The following is a 23,872-nucleotide window of genomic DNA, read 5'->3' as shown; positions in this document are numbered from 1 at the left end:
ATTGGCTTTGCATTTATATACTATTTGAAAAATGCAGATCAGAAAATAATCAAACTCTTAAAATATTTTATGATAAAAATGATGGGGCTTTGTTATTAATAAATTATCAGACCTTTAATTGTCATTTATGATCTACTATATACACTTAACATTAAGATAGAAATGAAGGTGGGCAATTTGCCCAGTGCTAATGACACAGCAATTTTCTCTAAGTAGTCATATAATAAAACCATAAATAGAAACTAATGGCCCATCAAAAATTGGTTTCTTGCTCATAATTTTACACAAAGAGCATTTAATGGTGCAGCAGTTTAGTGACACTGTCCAATTTGTGTTTCCCAGTGCGCATCTTCATTTAATAGTAATTGTCCAATTAATATGAATACCACAAACCAAGACTGCCCTGTAAACGAGGGATAAGTGCCAAATACTGGTGGCAAGTACTGCTCCTGGTGGAGGTAAGGTAGGAGGCAGAAAAAGTATTTCATTAGGTAGGTTGTTGTCATAACTAGTTCCTGAAATTTCCAACAGAATTAATTTCTGGTCAGAAATGTCTTTAAGGCCCACCATTCTACTTCACTACCAATCAAGAGCTTTAAGTGGCCACTTAATAACTATATAAATACCTCATCCCTCTTTTGCATTGCCCTTAATGGGCTTTGCATGTAAATTATTCCATTGGACACAGATGATTTGCTAGTGGTGGTTAATAGATGAAAATAAAATTTGGTGATGGGGAGAACAATGTTCAGTTATGTGTAAGAGCTCTTCGAGATATCAAAAAAAACTCAACTCTCCACTGCTTGGGGTTAATGCAGCTATAAGTGGGTCTGCTGATAATGGTCCCTCCCCAAATGGAAAAAAAAAGAATGTGGGCTGCTTTTTAGTTTTCTTGAGGTCCTGAGGGAAGGGATGTTGCTCAAACAAAAGCACTCAGTTACTGAATAAGGGCAGCGGTGTGCCCACTGAGAACCATACCTCTGGCTTGCTCCTGCCCACACTGTCAATCCCTCCCTACAGCAGCCGTATGGAAGTGCCAAGCATAGGAATTGCTGGCCTCCTGTTAGTTCCCAGTTGGGAGGGAAAGCTGTTCTTGGGAATCTGATTCCAGGTGAAGGTCTGCAGCTGCCTTCTTAAGGGCACGATCGGCAGAAGATGTGGTCAATATTCATCTTGAGAGTCAGCTTGAGTGTCTGCCTGCTTTTCTCAGTCAAAATGTAAGACACTCTTGCAAAAGACAAGGCAGAAGCATTCAAAACAATCTCTAGCCAAAAATTCTGAGTAGAAAATTCATCTTGGCATCCTACTGAAGCCCCCAGCATCTCAGATGCCAGTCTTTAGCCAATTTGATTCACTCCACATGATATCAAGAAACCTAGGATAACAAGGTGTTGAGCTGGATGAACACAGCAGGCCAAGCAGTGTCAGAGGAGCAGGAAAGCTGATGTTTTGGGTCTGGACCTTTCTTCAGATGCTGGTTGGCCTGCTGTGTTCATCCAGCTCTACACCTTGTTATCTCAGATTCTCTAGCATCGGCAGTTCCTGCTATCTCTAAATCGGTGGTGTTGGTCTCGGAAACGGAGGCGGCAGTATCAGCAGCGGTGTCAATGGCGTTCACTGTACCGGAAGTGGCATACCCGGCGGCGGCAGATGTGACATCACCCGTGGAATCTGTGGGTGCCCCAATAACAGCCATTTTCTGAAAAAGGGTCCAGACTCGAAACGTCAGCTTTCCTGCTCCTCTGATGCTGCTTGGCCTGCTGTGTTCATCCAGCTCTACACCTTGTTATCTCAGATTCTCCAGCATCGGCAGTTCCTACAATCTCTGAATCAAGAAACCTTGTTGCTTTTGAGAAGTTTCTGCATTTTCGTGTGGGCATAGGAGATCATGGTGGAGGAGTCAAAGTGGCTGAAGGAATAAGTGACCTGTCCATACAGAGGCTCAGATAAATATGGAGGGTAATGTGACTTTGTTTCTCTGTCTGGAGCACAAGAAGATACAGCAGAAGTTGTGCATGGAGGGGAGGGGGCTGCTCTGCACACTCCCCTCCACCTGTCTGAAGCTAAAGTCATTCATGCTCCTTCAATACAACCAGCATCTTGGTGTGCATGCCCAGCAGGGATCTGCTGTGTCCTATCATCTTCCTGCTGAGTTAGCTGCAGCAGAACTTGTCTGTAACCTTATCCTCTGGTGAAATATCAAATAACCCAAACTTTCTCTCAATGGGTGGCATGATAGCTCAGTGGTTAGCACTGCTGCTTTACAGTGCTAACGACCTGGGTTCAATTCCATCCTCTGGCGACTGTCTGTATAGAGTCTGCACATTCTCCCTGTGTCTGCGTGGGTTTCCTCCAGGTGTTCTGGTTTCCTCCCACAGTCCAAAGATGTGCAGGTTAGGTTGATTGGCCATGCTAAATTGCCTATAGTTTCCAGGGTGTGTAGGTTAAGTGGATTAGCCATAGGAAATGTAGGGTTACAAGGATGGGGTGGGTCTGGGTGGGATGCTCTTTGGAGTGTTGCAGTAAAATTTGATGAGCCAAATGACCTGCCTCTACACTGTAGGTATTCTATGATTTTGGAAATAATTCACCAACTCATGATGATTTACTTCAAGATTGTTGGGCTGGTTATGTCTGTTGCCTGGATGGCTGGTACACGATACAGAATGACACCAAAAGTGTGGGTTCAATTCCCACACTGGTTGAGGTCACCGTGAAGGATTCTTCTTCGCAATGCCTCCCTTCACCTGAGGCATGGTGACCCTCAGGTTAAACCACTATGAGATGTCAGTCTCTCATGAGAGAACAGACCTATGATCCTCTGGGATTATGGTGACTTTACCTTTATTCCAACTACATGCTTGTCTCCAAGGTACATGCAGGCTAGTGTTATTGAAGCAGCTGGCCCCCAGTAGCTGAGCCAGAGCTGCACATATCAGGTTAATGCTGCGCTGCTTCCTTCGGCTGTTGGGATTGGACAAGTGACAGTTCTTAGGTATTTGAAAGCAGTAAATCAAAAGGGCCATTTTGGGGTGAGCAAAGACACCCATGGCAAAACAATCCATGGCCACAGCATTAACAGAATTCCTTTTGTGTCACATCGCAAGAGAGGGTGAGGTGCCCACCTTCATTGTCAGTATTCTCAGTGACTGGTTGCCATGGATTCGATCACAGCCAACTGCATATTGCCAACAGCCACCATCTCCACGCTTGCATTCCTGTCACATGCTGGTTCTGGTCTTCCTTCTGGTCCTACATGAGAGAAGCTGCATACCAGTGGTAGTGTGGCATTTTCTTTGGCTAATATGCATGCTGTAGTTGAAAAGGTAGTGCTATGTGGAGGCAGTAGGAGGTGAATGCGTGACTGGCAACATTAGCTAATGTGTGTGAAGGTGAACAGAAGTATCTGGATGTTAGACTTGAGTTCTGATCTCCAAGGAATTAGTGTGTGATAGGTACATTGAACAGCATGAGAGATTGGTGGTGTGGTGAGCAGGAGATGTGTGATGATGCACAGAGTGCTTTGGGATCAGTCAGCAGGAATTGACCACCTTGCCCATCTGATCCCATTTCATTTGGAAGGTGATCCATGCAGGCTTTCTGCAGCAATGTAGACCAGGATTTTCAATTTTGTACTGGGAACCTAGTTGCCAATTTACTTCCAAATCCCAAATCCATGCAGTATGTTCTTAGTGCATGCACATAATTTTTAAAGCTCCAGGTTAATTAATGGAAGGAACCAGGCTCCCCATCTGATGTGGAGGGTCCTTAACCACTGATGGATCAGCAACCCCTCTGTCAAGGTGTGAGCTGTCAGTTTGTAATGGAGAAAGAGAGGCCACCTCGCCAATATAAAGTTATCTTCCAAGGAAGGCATCAGTTTTTATCATTAAAAATTTAGAATGACGTACTAGTATCAACTCACTTGGTTTGATAAAATGTTTCCTGTGCACATTTTGTCTGGAGAGGAGGAGGTGTTGGAATAGTGGTAATGTCATTAGATTTGTAATCCAGAGCCCAGGCTAATGCTATAACAGCAGCTGCTGGAATTTAAACTTAATTAATAAATCTGGAATTGAAAACTTATCTCACTTACTGTGCCATCAAACTATTGTCAATCACTATAAAAACCCATTTGGTTCATTAATATCCTTTAAAGAACAAAATCTGCCAATCCTGACTTGATCTGACCTAAGCGTGATTCCAATGTGGTTTAATGCCCTCTGAAATGCTCCAAATAAGCCACTCAATTAAAAATTAAGGATGGGCACAAATGCTGCAATTGCCCACATCCCATAAAAGAATGAATTAAAAGAATATAATATGCAAGTTTTGTCTTTTGAATCACTGTTGTCCTTCTGACCAACTTGTTTGAATTTGCCATCAATACCAACAATGTCAATAATATCTAGAAGTCTAATATCTTGCCATTTCATAAATATGCATATGAATGGAACAGTGCAGACTGAAGGAATGAAAGCCTGATTTTTCTGACTGCTGTGAGATTTGTAAGTGTAATGAATTTGACCTAGTTCCAAGTGGTTCAAGTCCACGAAATGCTCTATAATGTGACACTAATTATCTCTAAATTGACAGTCTCGTTTAGGCACTATAAGAGTAGTTGGGACAGAAAATAGAAATGTCATATTGATGCAGTAGAAGATTATCACTAGGAAGAGCAGAGAACTTAATTCCATATATCACACCATACCTGGCTGAACAGTAGTTAATGGTGACATTGAGTCAAAAGAGTCAGAAGAGTCTTACTCACATAATCATGAATAGGGAAGGAAAATCTTAAAGAAACTAAATTGCTACAAAATGAAAGTATCAATTTATCAAGACTGAAAATGAAGTTGTCTTTTAATGGAGATAAAGTAAAGAGATAATTGTAGCACCATTTACCAAGCAACAAAAAAGTAATGTATGAAATTTCCCATTTTGGCAGAAGAAAAATGATTTTGCCATCAAAATCAAATTTTCCTTTCCATCAGAGATTTAGGGCGTTGCTCTATTCAGTTATAAATGTGATCTACAAATCTGAAGCTACAATAAATATAATACAAAGAAGAAAGTTGCCTTTATGTTGCCTCAGAAATAAAACAAAGTTCTTCACAATCGATTAATTCATTTGGAGGTTTAGTTATCTATACAAGTGTAAGCAACCCTGTTTATTGAAAATATGGTTCCTGAGTTCCATATTAAGGTGACTTCTAATAATGGTCAGTGAAGCAAGAAGCCTCTAACACCATAATTGTGGCAACAACCATAAAATCTTACAGTAAAATTTTAAGTTAATGAGTCAACAATATCTGTACAAAGAATAGTTTTATCATTCATGCTTTAATTGTGTACTATGCATAAAGACAACATATTTGGAGATTGAAGTAATAAACATATCTTAATGTAAAATACATTTAGATTAAAAGTAAAATTTTAAAAGAAAACAAAAACAAAATATTTCTAACGAGATGCATCCTGCCTGTATTTAAAGGAGACAAGCTATGGTGGGCAGATCAAGCATCTGGATGGATTGGAATCTGCAATAAAGTGGATGGTTCAGAGCCTGTCATCATGCGGAAAAATATTGCAACTGTATTGCATATGAAAGTCTATGGGAAAGAGATGCAGCAAGGTAAGAAGGAAGCCACCAAGAAGTTAAGGGCAAAGAATTGCTTTGCACTTAAAACACTCATTTTCATTGGGACCTAGAGGTCCAATGAGTTAATTCAATAAGTGATTGACAAGAAAATTCAGAATGTAGGAGCAAATTACAGCAGATGCTGGAGTCTGTATTGAAAACAACAAACGCTGGAGATCACAATGGGTCGGAAAGCATCCTGAGGAGAGAGCAAGCTAACTTTTTGAATCTCACTGACTGTTCATCAGAGCTGAAGTGGAGTGTGGAGGGGACAGCATTTGTGCCCTAGATAGAGGTGGGGGGAGAGTGCAGTGAGGAGGTGATTTTTGATAGTTCAGGTTAAGTGATTGGAATGCTAGAATGGCACAGTAGTAGTGTGTCTAACTGCCAGTCTTGAAAGAGCAGACAGTCCCACTTCGGGAGGGGAGAGAGAACATGGTGACAGAGAATGTAAAAAGCAAATCTGAAAGAACCAGAAGAAATGGGACAATGTAACTAGTAAAGCTAAAAGAAAGGGAAGAAATAGGAATTGGTTCAAAATTTGAAGGTGTTGAACTCAGGATTAAGTCCAGAAGGCTGTAATGTGCCTACTTTGAAGATCAGATATTGTTCCTCCAGTTTGCGCTGTGATTCACTGGAGCCTGCAGCGTGCTGAGGACAGACAATGCGAGCAGGACACTGTGTTAAAATGACTGGCGACAGGAAGTTCACAGTCATGCTTTTGCAGAGACTGGAGGTGTTCTGCAAAGCAGTCACCCAGTCTGAGATAACACAGGGTGGAGCTGGAGGAACATAGCAGGCCAGGCAGCATCAGAGGAGCAGGAAAGGTGACATTTTGGGTTGGGACCCTTCTTCAGAAATGGGGGAGGGGAAGGGGGCTCTGAAATAAATAGAGAGGGGGGCACAATGATAGCAGGTAGATAGTGAAGCGGACAGGTGGGAGAGGAGACAGACAGGTCAAGGAGGTGGAGTTGAAGCTAGTAAAGTTGAATGTAGCTAGGTGGTGGTGGGGATTGGTCAGTGAGGTGGGAGGAGTGGATAGGTGGGAAAGAAGACATTACCCTTAACAATTTCTCCTTCAACTCATCCTTACCCTTAAGAACTTCTCTTTCACTCATCCTTACCCTTAACAACTTCTCCTTCAACTCGCCCTTACCTTTAACAACTTCTCCTTCACTCATCCTTACCCTTAACAACTTCTCCTTCAACTCGTCCGTACCCTTAACAACTTCTCTTTCACTCATCCTTACTCTTAACAAATTCTCCTTCATGAACGTCCAATCCTTGTACATTTTCATTCCCCATGCAGATGGCCTAAAAGCTCTCTGCTTCTTCCTCTCCCACAGGCCCAACCAGTCCCCTCCACTGACACCCTTATCTGCTTAACAGAACTCATCCTTACCCTGAACAACTTCTCCTTCAACTCCTCCTACTTCCTACAGACTAACGGGGTGGCCACGGGAACCCACATGAGCCCAAGCTATGCCTGCCTCTTCGTAGGATACGTGGAACAATCCATCTTCTGCAGCTACACTGGCCCAATCCACCACCTCTTCCTCCGCTACATCGATGACTGTATTGGCGCCGCCTCGTGCTCCCATGAGGAGCTCGAACAGTTCATCAACTTTACTAACACCTTCCGCCCCAACCTCAAGTTCACCTGGACCATCTCAGATACCTCTCTCTCCTTCCTGGACCTCTATGTCTCTATCTCCGATAACCACCTCGAAACTGATATCTATTTCAAGCCCACTGACTCCCGCTACCTAGACTACACCTCCTCTCACCCGCCTCCCTGCAAGAATGTGAGCCCCTACTCACAATTCGTCCACCTCCACAGATCTGCTCCCAAGATAAGGCGTTCCACTCCCGAACATCACAGATGTCTTCGTATTTCAAGGACCGCAACTTCGCCCCCTCAGTGGTCGAAAACGCCCTCGACCGCATCTCTTGCATTTCCCGCACCTCAGCCCTCACACCCCCTCCCCGCAATAAAAACAAAGACAGAATTTCCTTGTCCTCGCGTATCACCCCATTAACCTCCGGATTCAATGCATCATTCTCCACTACTTCCGTCACCTGCAATCTGACCCTACTACGAAGGATATATTTCCCTCCCCACCCTAATCTGCCTTCCAGAAGGACCGCTCTCTCTGTGACTCCCTCGTCCGCTCCACACTCCCCACTAGCCCCACCACCCCCGGCACCCTTCCCTGCAACCGCAGGAGGTGCTACACCTGCCCCTACACCTCCCCCCACACCTCCATCCCAGGCCCCAAAAATACCTTCCACATCAAACAGACGTTCGCCTGCACATCCGCTAATGTGGTCTATTTTATCCGCTGTTCCCGATGTGGCCTCCTCTACATTGGGGAGACCAAGTGGATGCTCAGAGACCGCTTTGTAGAGTACCTACGCTCAGTTCACGACAAACGACAACACTTGCCAGCCGCAAACCACTCCAACTCCCTCTCCCAATCGCTGGATGACATGTCCATCCTGGGCCTCCTCCAGTGTCACAACGATGCCACCTGGAAACTGGAAGAGCGGCGCCTCATATTCTGCCTTGGAAGCCTACAACCCAATGGTCTCAATGTGGGCTTTACTAGCTTCAAAATCTCCCAACCCCCAACCTCATCCCAAGACGAGCCCCCCCTCTCATCCCCACCTCCTTGATCTGTCCGTCTTCCCTCCCACCTATCCGCTCCACTATCTACCTGTTATCACCGTCCCCCCCTTTATTTATTTCAGAGCCCCCTTCCCCTCCCCCATTTCTGCTGAAGGGTCCCAACCCGAAACTTCAGCTTTCCTGCTCCTCTGATACTGCCTGCTGTGTCCATCCAGCTGTGTTATATCAGACTCCAGCATCGGCAGTTCTTACTATCTCTGAGTGGTCACCCAGTCTGCGTTTGTTTTCTCCAATGTACAGTAGGCTAATTGAGTGCAGCAAATACAATACAACATTGGAGGAGGTACAGATGAAATGCTGCTTCACCTGGAAAGACTGGTTAGGCCCTTGGATGGTGAGCAGGGAGGAAGGGGCAGATGTTGCACCTTCTGCGGTTACATAGGAAGGTGCCATGGGAAGAGGGTTAGTGTTGGTGGTCATGGAATGCTGGGCCTGAAGCAAAAGTAGCAAAGACGAGAATAATTTTAAGATAAGTCATAGACTTGGCAAAAATAAACTAGTTGCTCTATTGTTCATAATAGGAAATACGTATTACAATTCTCCACCATCACTATTCATTTAAAGAGAACAAAGAGTCAGTAAAAATAGACTGTCAGTTTATTGAGAACAACAAAGCAGTGAAAATTAAACCGATATAACATGATATATGTATATCAATATAAGGAGACATTTTCAGAAAGGTTCTCATAAATTTTTTAAATCACTTGACAAATCTACTGTAATTTTTCAAGGATGTAACTCCTCGAGCTGGATGTGGTTTTCTTGGACTTTCCGAAGGCTTTCAATAAAGTTCTACATAAGAGTTTAGCATGTAAAATTAAGACTCATGGGATTGAGGACAGTGTACTGACTTGGATTGAAAGAGTTGGCAGACAGTAAACAAAGTTTAGGAATAAACAGGTCTTTTTTTGACTGGCAGACAGTGACTCATGGAGTACTGAAGGCATCAGTATTAATGTTAGAAAATATATTTACAATATATTTTCATAATTTGGATGAGGAAACTAAATGCAATATTGCCAAGTTTGCAGATGACAGAAAGTTGGGTGGGAAGGTGAACTGTGAGGCTGATGCAGAAATAGTGAGAGTGTGATTTGGTCAAGTTGAGTGAGCGTGCAAATTCATGGTGGATGATGTATAATGTGGACAAATGAGAGGTTATCCAATTTAGTTGCAAACAAAAGGATACAGATTATTATCTGAATGGTGCTAGATTGAAAAAGAGGGAAGTGCGAAGAGACCTGGGTGACCTTGTACACCAGTCATTGAAAGTAAGTGTACAAGTGCAGCACGTGGTGAAGAAAGCAACTGTAGACCTTCAAAGCAACAGGATTTAAGTACAGGGACAGAGATGTTTTGCTGCAAAAGTACAGGCCCCTGGTGGGACCACTCCTGGAGTATTGTGTGCTGTTTTGGTCTCTGTTTCTGAGGAAGGATGTTCTGGCTATGGAGGCAGTACAACAAAGGTTTATAAGATTGATTCCTGGCATGGCAGGACTGACAAATGGGTCAAGTAAAATTGTTTAAAAGGATGAGGAGGATAAAAAAAATCTATAAAATTCTAAGAGGATTAAACAGGAAGGATGTTCCAAATGACCAGGGAGTCCAGAACCAGGGGGTCACAGTCTAAAGATACAGGATAGGCCATTTAGGACTGAGATAAGAAAAAATTTCTTCACACAGAGTGTGGTGAGCGTGTGGAATTTTTTGCCACAGAGAGTGGTTGAGACGATAACATTGAACGTTTTCAAGAAGGAGTTAGATGTCATTCTTAGGGCTAAAGAGATCAAAGAGTACAAGGAGAAAATGTGACCAGGATATTGGGTTGGATGATCAGACGTAATTATGTTGAATGGTCTAAAAGAGTGGAAGGGCTGAGTGGCCTAATCCTGCCCCTACATTCTATGTTTCTATACATTTAAATGTTAACTCATTGAACTTTCATTCCATGAAAGGTTATTGACATGAAACTTTAACTCTGTTTCTCTCTTCAGCTGCATTTATCATTGTTATGTCATAGAATTTATTTTGTCCAATCTTAATTTGTTTGAAACATGCTCTGCATTAGAAAACAGAAGGTGAGAAATGGTCAAACCTTTAGAGGAGGAAACAGGAATGACTCCTGCTGTTTTCTGTTCTAGGTCCTGCTATTTACTCATCCTTACTCTGTAGTGTCTTATAGTCAGGTCTTTACCTTCTTTGGAAACTGAAATTAGGATTTGTTTTTTTTTTCCACGTAGTATTTAGAGATGAAAAGTGAAGTAAATTTGAGCAGTCTCAACCAATACTCCCTAAGTTTTGTTGTGGGGCATGGACCTCTAAGGATCATAATACAGAAGTGCAAATAATTTGAAAATGTGACTTTTAGGAAACTTGCTCCTTGATTGAATACTATTATTTAAAATATTGAGAGGCTTAATGACTTCAGAATAGCCTGTTTAATTGCTCTAGTTTCAGGAACTCTAAGGGCCATGTAAAGTCACCACAGTCCCACTGGACCATAGGGCTACTTTCTCATTCAGAAAAGATGGCTGGTTGTGTTTTAACCTGGGCATCACCACGCCTTGGGCAAGAAGTTAAGAAGAAGAGTCCTTCATGGTCACCTCAGCCTGTGTGGAAATTGAATGCACACTGTTGGTCTCACTCTGCATTGCAAATCAGCTGTCCAGCCAAATGAACTAAATAACACCCCAACAGACATGTATATGCGCTGCCGGCAGTGGAGTCAGATACATTAGAGACATTTAACTCTTGGACAGGCACATGGAGGAGAGTAAAATGTAGGGTATGCAGGGTAGTTTGATCTTAGTAGGATAATAGGTTGGCACAACATCATGGGCCGAAGGACCTGTACTGTGCTGTACTGTTCTATGTTCTATGAGTAATGAAAGTTCATGAACAAAATTATATTGTAGGAAGTATTACATTTTGATGAGTTATAGAATTCTCAAATAAGGCTGACATTTCGGGCCGAGACCCTTCATCAGAAATGGGGGAGGGGAAGGGGGTTCTGAAATAAATAGGGAGAGAGGGGGAGGCGGATAGAAGATGGATAGAAGAGAAGATAGGTGGAGAGGAAACAGACAGGTCGAAGAGGCGGGGATGGAGCCAGTAAAGGTGAGTGTAGGTGGGGAGGTAGGGAGGAGATAGGTCAGTCCAGGGAGGACGGATAGGTCAAGGGGGCGGGATGAGGTTAGTAGGTAGGAGATGGGGGTGGGGCTTGAGGTGGAAGGAGGGGATAGGTGGGAGGAAGAACAGGTTAGGGAGGCAGGGATGAGCTGGGCTGGTTTTGGGATGCGGTAGGGGGAGGGGAGATCTTGAAGGTTGTGAAATCCACATTGATAGCATTGGGCTGCAGGGTTCCCAAGCAGAATAGGTTCCTGCAACCTTTGGGTGGCATCGTTGTGGCACTGCAGGAGGCCCAGGATGGACATGTCGTCTGAGGAATGGGAGGGGGAGTTGAAATGGTTCGCGACTGGGAGGTACAGTTGTTCATTGCGAACTGAGCGTGAGTGTTCTGCAAAGCGGTCCCCAAGCCTCCACCTGGTTTCGCCGATGTAGAGGAGGCCACAACGGGTACAGCGGACGCAGTATACCACATTGGCAGATGTGCAGGTGAACATCTGCTTGATGTGGAAAGTCTTCTTGGGGCCTGGGATGGGGGTGAGGGAGGAGGTGTGGGGGCAGGTGTAGCACTTCCTGCGGTTGCAGGGAAAAGTGCCGGGTGTGGTGGGGCTGGAGGGGAGTGTGGAGCAGACAAGGGAGTCACGGAGAGAGTGGTCCATCCGGAAAGCAGATAAGGGTGGGGAGGGAAAAATGTCTTTGGTGGTGGGGTCGGATTGCAGATGGCGGAAGTGTCGGAGGATGATGCATTGGATCCGGAGGTTGGTGGGGTGGTACGTGAGGAGGGGGGGGATTCTTTTTTGGTTGTTATTGCGGGGATGGGGTGTGAGGGATGAGTTGCGGGAAATGCGGAAGATTCGGTCGAGGGAACCTCTGTACCCGTTGTGGCCTCTTCTACATCGGGGAAACCAAGCGGAGGCTTGGGGACCGCTTTGCAGAACACCTACGCTCGGTTCGCAATAAACAACTGCACCTCCCAGTCGCGAACCATTTCAACTCCCCCTCCCATTCCTCAGACGACATGTCCATCCTGGGCCTCCTGCAGTGCCACAATGATGCCACCCGAAGGTTGCAGGAACAGCAACTCATATTCCGCTTGGGAACCCTGCAGCCCAATGCTATCAATGTGGATTTCACAACCTTCAAAATCTCCCCTCCCCCTACCGCATCCCAAAACCAGCCCAGGTCGTCTCCGCCTCCCTAACCTGTTCTTCCTCCCACCTATCCCCTCCTTCCACCTCAAGCCCCACCCCCATCTCCTACCTACTAACCTCATCCCGCCCCCTTGACCTATCCGTCCTCCCTGGACTGACCTATCTCCTCCCTACCTCCCCACCTACACTCACCTTTACTGGCTCCATCCCCGCCTCTTTGACCTGTCTGTTTCCTCTCCACCTATCTTCTCCTCTATCCATCTTCTATCCGCCTCCCCCTCTCTCCCTATTTATTTCAGAACCCCCTTCCCCTCCCCCATTTCTGATGAAGGGTCTCGGCCCGAAACGTCAACCTTCCTGCTCCTATGACGTTGCTTGGCCTGCTGTGTTCATCCAGCTCTACACCTTGTTATCTCTGTCTGTGGAACAATTTATTTTGTTAAGGTAAAAAGGCCAACATTCTACAAAAAGATCATTACCACTTTGCTATGGTAGCACAATAATCATAAATTTTAATGCTCGATAGACTAATGCCATTACTGCAGTTTGACATAATGCTCCATTATTTTAGTGAAATGTGCTTTTCAGAGCTATTTGACATAGAAAGGTCAGTTACAATTTCAAATAAAGTTAGACTATTCATCAATCATATGGCGCAGATTACTATACAGTCAGGAGAAGTCCCATTATTCATGTAGAAGTAAGCTAACTGAAGCATTGGTAGACTCCTGAACATTGATTTTATATGCCCCATTTAGGTACTAATCTGTGTAGTGTGAACAATGGTGGATGCTCTCAGCTCTGCTTGCCAGTCTCAGAAACAAGGAAGACATGCAAGTGCACTGTGGGATATCAGTTACGCAGTGATAAAATGTCATGTGAAGGTAAGTGTTGTTATCAACTGAATAAAACAACAGCTTTTCGGGGTGTATGGAGAAAAGTAATTAAGTTCTTTTTATCCCAATTCTAGTTAGAGAGGCTTATTTGGTGCTGGTTATCAGGATAACCATGTCATATCAGCTTCCTACTGCTGCTCTCTCAGCTCATTTACCTTCACGAAGGTCCTTCACCATTAGAAACCAGACAAAAGTGGAACTGGTACCTACTCCCGAAAATCCAGTAATAAATCCCCGCCATCACGAGGTAAATTGAGGAATTTAGATTCCCATGTGCAGCTGATGCTGTGGAGAACAGAATGTTTACCACCGCCTCTTTTGCATCTTCACATAAGCCTTGGAAGACACAGTGACAAATGATGTGAGAGACAGCTTTAAAACCTTAAACACATCACTCATAAAGCTCGCTGTGCTTCTGTCTATATTTATGCATGTGGCTGTGTGTCGCAGCAAATAAAAAATTACAGCAACAGAGCAGACGGTTAGATGCAGCTATCAGAGGAATACACGCACTGTTTACACTGTAATGCCCTCAATTAATTCTAACATGAAACCTTCCCTGATGAAGGAAAAAGATGCATTCAGGATGTAGAGTAGAGGCAACTTGCGGAGCATGACAAGATGTTGATAATAGCCGAAGTTGGGTTGATTCTACAATCCAGGATGAAGTTAAAATGTATCAACTTCAATAGAGATCTATTTCTAATTTGAAATGTTTCTGTTAAAATGGTTAATTTTCTTTTTAGCGTCATGCAGAGAAACATTTTGTAGTTAAATTTGAATCAAATATCTTCCAACAGTAATTAGTATTTCGTTTGTTGCAGATCTATTTTGCGCAGTTTTTTTTCCCCTTCTGTTTGGTCTGGTAACTCTTATTACAAAAGTAAATGTCCAATGCTAATTTCCTGCTCCATCTCCGGTGACAATTGAAAATACTCTTTAAATAGCTGAATAAAATGTTTTGCAGTTACTGTCAAGAATTTTAGCTTACACTGCCTTCACTTCAATGAATGCTATTAAAATCAATCATTAAACGCTCCAAAGTTCGAACATAGCTGTTGACAAGAACAGCGTACCTTTCCTAAATTATAACTGTAATCAATAGCAATGTTAATAGAGTATTGAAAGGAATACATTTGGTCAAATAAACTAGAAATACATTTTTATGTCAGCAGTTTCAATATATGTACAGTGAAATTACACTGAATAGCAAATTTTTATCACTGAGGTAAATTTTCAACTTTTCACCTGTTTGTAAAAGTGTTGGTGCACATCAGTTTGTTGTTATAGAAACTGTCTGATTTTCACTTCCAATAAAGTGATTACTCATTTACAGTTCTTTGTTCAATATAGTGATAGAACTACTGCTTTAAACCTACAGTAATGATTGTGGAAAATGAAGCACATTGCATCACACATAAAATATTGATTTTGGGAAAGTGAAAGCATGTTGCAAATTAATGCCACTTTGAACTATATCTGCTCTAATATAACTTGACATCAGTCAAAGCCTGGTCAGAAATGCCTAGTTTTGTACATGCTTTGAAAGCAATATTGTCAAATTATAAATTGTGAAATCAATACCTAATTGAATCTTGTTTTCCCATTTACTTATTTTCTAACGGAATAACATAGGGAAACATGATTTATTTATTGACTAGGTTTTGAATCTTTCCTGATGTATTCTCTTCATGAAGAAATCAGAGGAATATCACTTGAACCCAATGATAAATCAGACGCCTTGCTGCCAATATCTGGGACATCGCTTACAGTAGGAATAGACTTCCATGCAGGTTTGTATCTTTTTTTGTCGGTTTTGTTCATATACAAAGGGTTAATGAATGTGCGTTCATTGGAGCAAGACATAAGTTTATTTATCACAATAAAACTACAGGCTGAAGTATCAGCTATCTTTAGGAGGGAACATATTTTTAAATTACCTATTTGCCAGCATGAAAATTTCCTGTGAATCTTTGGTTTGGCTTTTGTTTCATTTTTCTTTATTCATTGAAAGAAGCTTCTTTTACAACAAGTTGGTGGAACTCAGAACAAATTAACAAGATTTGACTCAAATAAGCCCCTTGTGTGCTGGAGGCATGTGACAGTTATGAATAAATAGGTGGTTTGACTGATGTTTTGACTGAGAATTGTAAGTAATGTTATTATATGCTGGGTTACTCCATTTCCTTGGCTGAACATGGGTCAAAATTTTTGGCTGACCTTGAAATAAATTAAATAAGGGCATTTACATCTTCAAGTATTACTTCTCACCTTGAATACATAGCACTCCTGACATTGCCCGGTTATTTCGATCTGCCTATAAATTAGCTTCCTTCTTATCTGAAAATGACCAATTAAAATATAACCAACATCAGCCATGAAAGGCAAACAGTCTTTATTTGACACAGCAGTACAATAAACACAGTAAATGATGCATGTCAGGAATTCCTAAATAGGAAGTCAAAGCTGTGATGCAGACAGATATTTCATGGTAAAACAATGTGACAGGAAACTGACACAACAATAATCAAAGTTGTAAAGTGTCATATTTATACAACAGCCATCTCAGTTTCAGTTAGGGAGTATGCCATGTGTACTGCCTGCCTGGAACCCAATTCAAAAAGGGATTGCAAAATGGGCAGAAGAATGAAGCTAAATGAATCAGCCTTTAAGAGAACCAGCACCAGTGTGATGGCTGAAATATTTCTTTCTCTGAAGCCGCCACAGAAGTGAGCTCTATAGTTGTTCATTGGCTGCACGCATGTTATTCTTCTCCCAAAGTAACAATTTTAATGCTTAAAATAACTGGCCAAAACCCGTACTTTGATTCGGAGCGGTGAGGGATGTAGTTTAATTTTTCCTTTTCCTGTTGTAATGAGGCATGTGGCAGTTGTATTTGCTGAATTTAATTGCGGAGTTTAAAAACTAAAGTTTTAGACACTATGGCTGCAAGCATCCTCCTGGAGTTGGGGATCCTGGGACTGACGGTGTTAATTAGTCAGGTTGGTATTGTATATAGACACTGCTAGCTTCACATACCCACCAGAATTAAGTCTGGGGTATGTGGTTGACATTTCTGCCAAGCTGCCAGTTGAGGCTCCTAAATTGTCAACAGCAGCTTCTGTTCCCCAATGCTGGAATTACCATAACTGCGTGTAAGCCAGTCACAATGCCTGATAGTTCAATCTGTACGGGCAGCTTATCACCTCAGCATGGTGGAAGTATGTGTGAGGGGTGCAGGAGGGTGGAGGATCCCATGATCAAAGGCACTCAGACTATGGCGAAGGGACGGGACACAATGCAGGGAGGTGTCATTGAGAAACACCTCCTTGTCTTTGCTTCCAAATCCCCTGCCCCACCCATTCCCCATGAACCCCAACCTCAGAAATCCACCCAGCCCTGAGTCACACATACCATGCTCCTGAATCCTCTGTGTTCCAGAGTGCAGTACCAGCAGCAAGCAATGGCCTCTTCCAAGGCACTGCCAAATGCAAGACCTTCTAGGATCACTGAACTTGAAACACTCACTCTGTTTTCTCTCCACAGATGCTGTCAAACCTGCTGAGCTTCTCCAGCAATTTCTGTGTTTGTTTTATGAACATTAGACCATAAGAAATAGGAACAAGAGTTGGCAGTTTGGCCCCTCAAGCCTTCTCTGCCACTCAATAGGATCATGGTTTATCCAACACTCCTCATGTCTATATTCTTGCCCTTTATCCATAATCCTTGATTGCCCCATGTTCAAGAATCTATCTCAGACTTAAATGGACAGCCATGATCATAATGAATGGTGGTGTAGGCTCGAACGGCCAAACGGACTACTCCTGCATGTATTTTCGATGTTTCTATGACTGTCCTCACAGCTCTCTCTGACAAGGAGCTCTAAAGGCACTCAAGCCTCTATCAGAAAAAATTCTTCCTCATCTCAGCCTTTAACAAAGTTACTGGAAGAACAAAGACTAAGGTTCATTTATTTTGCCTTCTACTATCCAAGGATCTACATGATGTATGCTATCAAAAATGTATTCACTGGAAACACTTCTTCACACTATAACAGTTTTACACATCAAAGGTTCACATGAAGCTATTCATGAATGAATCAACATTTGATATCTCTGATCTCATTCCTATCTTATATAATACTTGGTAATTTCCATCTGGTTTCTTCATGGATTTGCAAGTGTAGTCACTCTTCCTATATTTGATAGTAACTAAGTTTTGCAATATACATCATGTCAACAAGACTTTGATATGTTAAAATGTTCAAATTTTCCTAAGTAATTCAAGTGTTGGATCTGAGATTTTAATTGCAGTAATTTGATTGGGTTTTCTTTGCAGCTGTATAAAAGAACAAATATTCAAAAGCACAAAGTTTAAGCATGATGAAGAATTAAATTCCAGAAGCCATCGTGAACTCTACAACTGGCTTAAATTAACCTTTTGCCACTTACTTAGAAGAGCCTTTGTAGTTTAGATAATCATGACTGTGGATCCCGATTAGGAAAACAAAAATTGAACACAGATCCCCTTATTTAATTCTTTTGAAGTTCAGGATTAGTAGCAGGTGCCTTTAGCTCAAAACTTTTCTGCCTTTAATATTTAAATACCTAAATCCAGTTCAAAAGTGTTTGTAAATTTCTCAGCTGAAGAAGTGGCATCTGTAATCAATGCATTACAAATGCATCTGGTACTGTGCACTGCAGGAGAAGTTAAGATACACTTTTAAAGCACTTCAGATGAGGTTTAGATATTTGATTAGATTAGCTATAGCTGGTCTGCTTCAAAGTTCTTCTGAAATTCTTTCTTTAGTGAATAATTGGAAGCACGTGTCTTTTACAAATCTTCCTTATTTAATGAAACTTAATGGAGCAAGTTGTATGTGATGAAGTCTTCAAACTCGTGTAACAGATCTTTCACTTGGAGAAATGCTTTTTACCCACTGGCTGCTGGAATATTTTTCCACAATACTTTTCCACAGAGCTCAACTGTGACAGAGATAGTTTGAGATTGCAGGCTATATGATGATGGACAAAATCTGTAAAAGAACAGAGAAACTTTTAAGATTGCTCTAGCTAGAAACCACTGGAGACACTGTTACAATCAGTTCCTAAGTGGTTATGATTCCAGATGGATTATCCCTAAAATGATTTTACCCCTTGGTGAGGAGGGATGAACTGGTTCCCCTTCTTAATTTCATCCTACTCTCAGCTGGTTGCAATAAGGTTAATTTTACAGTTATCCCTTTCTTCATGAAAGGAATCTAAATGTAGTTATGTTTTAAAATGAGCCATATGAGCTACTCTGTCTTGAGTTAGAGAAAGGGTGAGTTTATTAGCTACTAAATGCAAGGAAAGATAATTAAATGTGACACACACACATACCTATTAGAAATGTGACTAAATAAAAATATAACAGCTTAAAAAGATAAATGAATCAGTCTCTGAATTGCACAGTGGATGGTGGAATACTGTGGCTATTAAATTGGGTGATACAGATAACACTGATATTGATAGTAAGACAGTTGACTTTGAGAATCCCAGCTCTATCAGTTAGATGAAAGGTTTTTGTCCTGTTTCCGTTTGACTTCTCTGGCTTGTCTGGCTTCCAATACTCTGAATGAGAGAGTGGTTCTTTACCTTGAACACAGAGGTATCTAATGGCTATTCACAACCTGTCACATTCACAGCACACTAATCCAGACTACCACAACAACCCATTCATCCACACATTCCAGGAGATTGCAGTTGGTTTTCAGCCCTTTTTTTTGTATATTCCTGGAAGGATGAAATGTAAATATGCCTGAAGTTTAGGAGATAATCCCCGGATTTTCTCTGTAGCCACAAGTGATCAAATCCAGTTTGTAATGAATGATATCTCTCCCTTTGAAGGATAGAAGTCTGAAGTTTCTTGATACCTTTCCAGCTGTTAAGTTCTGTGGTTCCCATCAGCATTTTGCTAGACAGTAATTGGATTTACATCTATGGTCATTTCTTGGCTGTGTGTCCTCTTTAAAATAAAACATATGTTGTAATTGAAGGTTTAATATATCAGTAAATAATCCAGTCACAACAATACAAACCATATGGACCACTTCTGTGTTTGAGACTTGTATGTTGGCCATTTTAATCCAATCCCTCCAGCTGAAATTGAAGGATGCCAGGGTGGAGAGGGGTGGGAGAGCATTAAAATAGAACATTCCATTCTACAATTTTCTTTTATTTCTACCCGTGATTCACATTTCAAATGCAAATATGTGGCTAAGGCACCTGTTGGCAAGGCAAGAGACTCATAGATTTAAGCATAACGGCATCAAATAGAATCTGGATTGCATTTTAACCCAGGCCAAGAGGGTAAGCTGTTTTCATGAGGCCTTCACAGGTAAGTGAAATGATTTCCACAAGGAATTCTCAATCTCCCCTATACTTCCTTCCTCTTCCATTCCACGAGACTCTCCTCATTCCAATAATTTACTTGCCTGATGGAAAGCCATCTTTTATTGCCAGGTGTCACCTTCCAGCTGCTTGAAGTGTTAATTCTCCCTACTGACTAGCTGCCACTTTCTGCAAGTTTAACAGATGAGGCCCCTGTTTTCTCACAAACAAGCAGATTACATGTACTCAAATTATTTTGGAAGCATTTTTCCTTTTCACAGGTGGTTACTATTACTGGCTCAAAAATTGCTGTGATGTTTCTCAAGCAGACATTATTTTGCATATTTAATAGTTTCAAGGTTCAACTGGGGAGAAGGACACAGAACATAATCAAATCCTTTAATTATACAGTTTCCAACCATTACAGAGTAGTAACCTTATACAACTTTCCTGTAGATTTGCACACCTTTGAAAAGAAACCTTTCTGAAACTGACTAAAACAGCAATTTTGAACTATATTTTTCATAGGTGAATGAAAAGACACTGTTATAGAATTTTAATGCTTCTAGCGAGTGGTGGGTAATTAGTTGATAGATGTAGTAAATCAGATACGTATTGATATATCTGGGTCTGAACCATTTTGCATTCTGCACAAAATACAGCTGTGCTGATATGCCTGGTTTGGGATTAAGAATTGACAGATAATTGCAGCAAAGTCCAATTATCTCTTTGTGTAGGAAAGAACGAGTTAAGTTCATTTTTCATCCAACTGACGCATGTGTAAGGAAAGCTTAATGCTCAGTGAAACAGAGACATTTTCATCATGTTCTTTTATTTTCAAAATTTAAAATAGACCTTTGCTATTAGTTTTGTAAATACTTTTAGCATTCTGTGGGAAACAATTTGCTGTTAAGAATGCATGGAAATTAAAATAACCAAGAGTACATGAAGAAGGGACTTTTGCATTATATGGATATGAAGGGCAGTAGCAAGATATCAAATAGCAAGTTGTTGAATCTGTAGAAATTCACAATTTAAAATCAGTGATTGAAGTTGGCGTAAGGTGCACAAATGTAGAATTTTATTGTTGGTGTCGTCAGGCATGGAAGATAGTGTGTTCGAGAACTCAGCAGACATTTCCTAGCAAGGCTTCCAAACCTGTCAACATTTGTTTTTGCAGGCTCTGGCACATAGAGCTGGCAGTGAATTAGGTGATCTGGAGGTCTTGGATCCATAGGGAACCAATTGAATAAATGTGACATCTGCTGAAACAATTTTTACAGCCAATCTTAACCATAGGGATGCCACTGCTCGTGGCATCAAGATAACCTATGCCATCAACCTTTTCAGTTCATCTCCTTACAAGCTAGCATTGGGATCAATAATACCAAGGGCCAACATGCAGTGTTCATACATGTAGTAAACATATGGCTGATACATTGGTCATTTCTTTCTCAGCTAAATAGTAGCAGCATGGTTTGACTTTTCAATGTTACTGCACTGTTTCAATGCCGTCCCTGAAGTATAAAGTCATGATGGTAGTTGCATAATAGTCTTTCAGGCCTCTAATTACTAACAAAGTGTTGTGAATAACCTGATTCTGTCTGCACATGCTTCCCAATTACAGCTTCCAGATGTTTATTCTGATGCTCATAAACTAATTGAAATGAACTGAGGATGCAGTGAGATATTGTTTTGCTTTGGACTTTTCTTCAAATCTTCCATGCAGAAAAGGGGATATAGATTAGAAGACCAGCTTCATGGCACAAATCTAGCCTTGCAAGACTGTATGATATGTGAGTTATTGTATGATTGGCTATGCAGGAACCACAGCTAATGTTTGTATGGGTGCATATGGGAATACATATGAAAAGGATGAGGATTTAGCCTCTATTCTCTTGATGTTTCTCCATGGAAGGGAATTTAGGGTAGCCTCCTCCAAGAGAATCTAATGCTTATACTTTTGAAACATATAATTCAGATTGACTTTGATGTCCCATCTTGTCATGTATGTAAAGTCCATACTGCAAATTGGAGGAGTACATGCACAGAGCGACATATATCTGACCTTTGTCTCTCCTTTGACTCAGAAATGTGAATTCGTCATGCAGCAAGGTTGTGTCACAAAGAGGAAGACTTAAGAGATGTGAATCTGCCAAAGGTTGCAACGATGTAGTGGAATAGTGCTGGAAATTAGTTATGCACTATAAGTGGTGAAAATCTGTGCAGTGATATAAAAATCAGAGAGAAATATACTGAAACATGTCAGTACGCAACAGTTTCTGGCATGCTATATTTTTAATCATGAATTGTCTAAGGTTTTGAATCTCAATCAGTTCCAAAAACTGGAACCTGTCAGAATTAACTCCAGTTCTCTTGCACATAAAATATTTTACCTGTGTTAACATGATTAAATAAGTTGAACAATGAAATTTAAAGGTGAACACATTTTTACTTGTTAGTCGCATGTTAAGCTTTGGTGTTTTGACTTCAGTAATAGATAAAATTGTTATAATTGCATGTATTCTCATAAAAGAGATAGGGAGCAATGATTTAGCCTATCGGCTCAATCAGCAGATAAGGGGAAATATTTAGAAAATATCCTGGATTACAGCGACTTAAGCTAACTTGTGTGAAAGTGTTTGATCACACAATTAACTCTCAGAGAACAATATTGTTTTATATTCATGTGCTAAGGGGCTTGGAAAATGAATAGATTTATTTTCCTTGTTGCTGTATATCGTGGTAAATTATCAGGTAAATTAAAAACTTCTTCTGTTTATGAATTAATGTCCCTCCAAAGGTAGGCATGCCTCATCTGTAGAAACACACTGTAGAAAGAGGTTCATAGCTTTTTTTCAGTTTCTGTATTGATGACAATCAACTGTTTTTATATTGTTATAGGTGCAATTTTAGTCAATATATAGGAACTATACTTCTATTTAGTTATATATTGTGTAACACAAGTAAATAAATTACAAAATTTCCAATTTCATGCCAAGTTATCATCATTTCTCCAGGAATTGATTGACAAATGAAACATTAATAACATTAAGCATTTATTTACTCCTTGAAATACAACACTAATGGCATAGGGAATTTAAGGAACTCATCTCCGTTGTATAAAATATTGGAATAGCAGAATGTAATTACACCTACCCCACTTCATTTCACAGACTTATGGAAATGGATTCTGCGGCACAGTGACATCTAATACTCTCCTTCATTTTTATCTAGATACAGATGATATCTAACTGTTCCACTTCTTTTCCTTAATTTGTCTGCTTTCAGAAACACTGTCATTATAACTGCACATGACTTTTTTTAAACTCCCACTGTGCTGATCAGATTTGGCTTGTCCAATGTGTTACACATACAGAATGACAGAATTGAGAGGTGCACATTGTTTATTATGCAATGAGCCAAGGGGACCATAGTTCTCATTGATAAAAGTGAAATACAAAACATTGACAAGTGAAGAATGAAAGAGCAATAGTATTAAGGAAATGCCTTAAGAGTTACCGAAGTGTCAAAGTGTGTTCTTAATTGATGAAGATTGGGGACAATGCTTAACCATCGACAGCTAAAAAAAAACAGAAAACATTTGTTTAAATATACTTTTGAAAATTACTCAGAGCACAACAGGGAATTTTCATTGTTTTACATACCGATTACATGATATAGCTAAATAGGTTGTGATAGTTTTTTGAATTATTGGCATTGGACAAATAAGATTAGAGAAATTGATGAATAGTTCAAAGACCAGTGTGGTGGAAGGTACATTCTGTTTAACGGGCATGGAATCAGCACTGGGGAGAGTGGGCCCTCTACCATTGGAAAAATGTACAGCTGACTGTGCTGGGACTGGTGATCTAGTGAACTGCATCATTCAGAAATAGGTAAGGTTGTAAACTAAAAAGTGGGAGGAAGGAATCAAGTTTTGGAGAATATGCCATATAAAAGAGTAGAAGCAAGGCAACAAAGAAAGGTATTAATTT

At 41.1% G+C, this 23,872-nt stretch overlaps 1 protein-coding gene across 1 annotated transcript in view; it reads left to right on the top strand.

Annotated features, from left to right (window-relative positions):
• The window catches only part of LOC109911043 (low-density lipoprotein receptor-related protein 1-like), a 1,753,343-nt gene that overhangs the window by 1,294,537 nt on the left and 434,934 nt on the right, over positions 1-23,872 (top strand). Inside the window, exons 33-35 of the mRNA XM_048599379.1 lie at positions 5,495-5,635; positions 13,366-13,491; positions 15,165-15,296. Of these exons, the coding sequence (XP_048455336.1) occupies positions 5,495-5,635; positions 13,366-13,491; positions 15,165-15,296 (399 nt within the window). The remainder of the gene's footprint in view (positions 1-5,494; positions 5,636-13,365; positions 13,492-15,164; positions 15,297-23,872) is intronic.

This window comes from Rhincodon typus, chromosome 7, assembly GCF_021869965.1.
Source record: "Rhincodon typus isolate 14 chromosome 7, sRhiTyp1.1, whole genome shotgun sequence".
NCBI classification, from domain to species: domain Eukaryota; kingdom Metazoa; phylum Chordata; class Chondrichthyes; order Orectolobiformes; family Rhincodontidae; genus Rhincodon; species Rhincodon typus.
The sequence above is the reverse complement of the archived record's forward strand: the minus strand, read 5'-3'. Positions and strand labels throughout refer to the sequence as shown.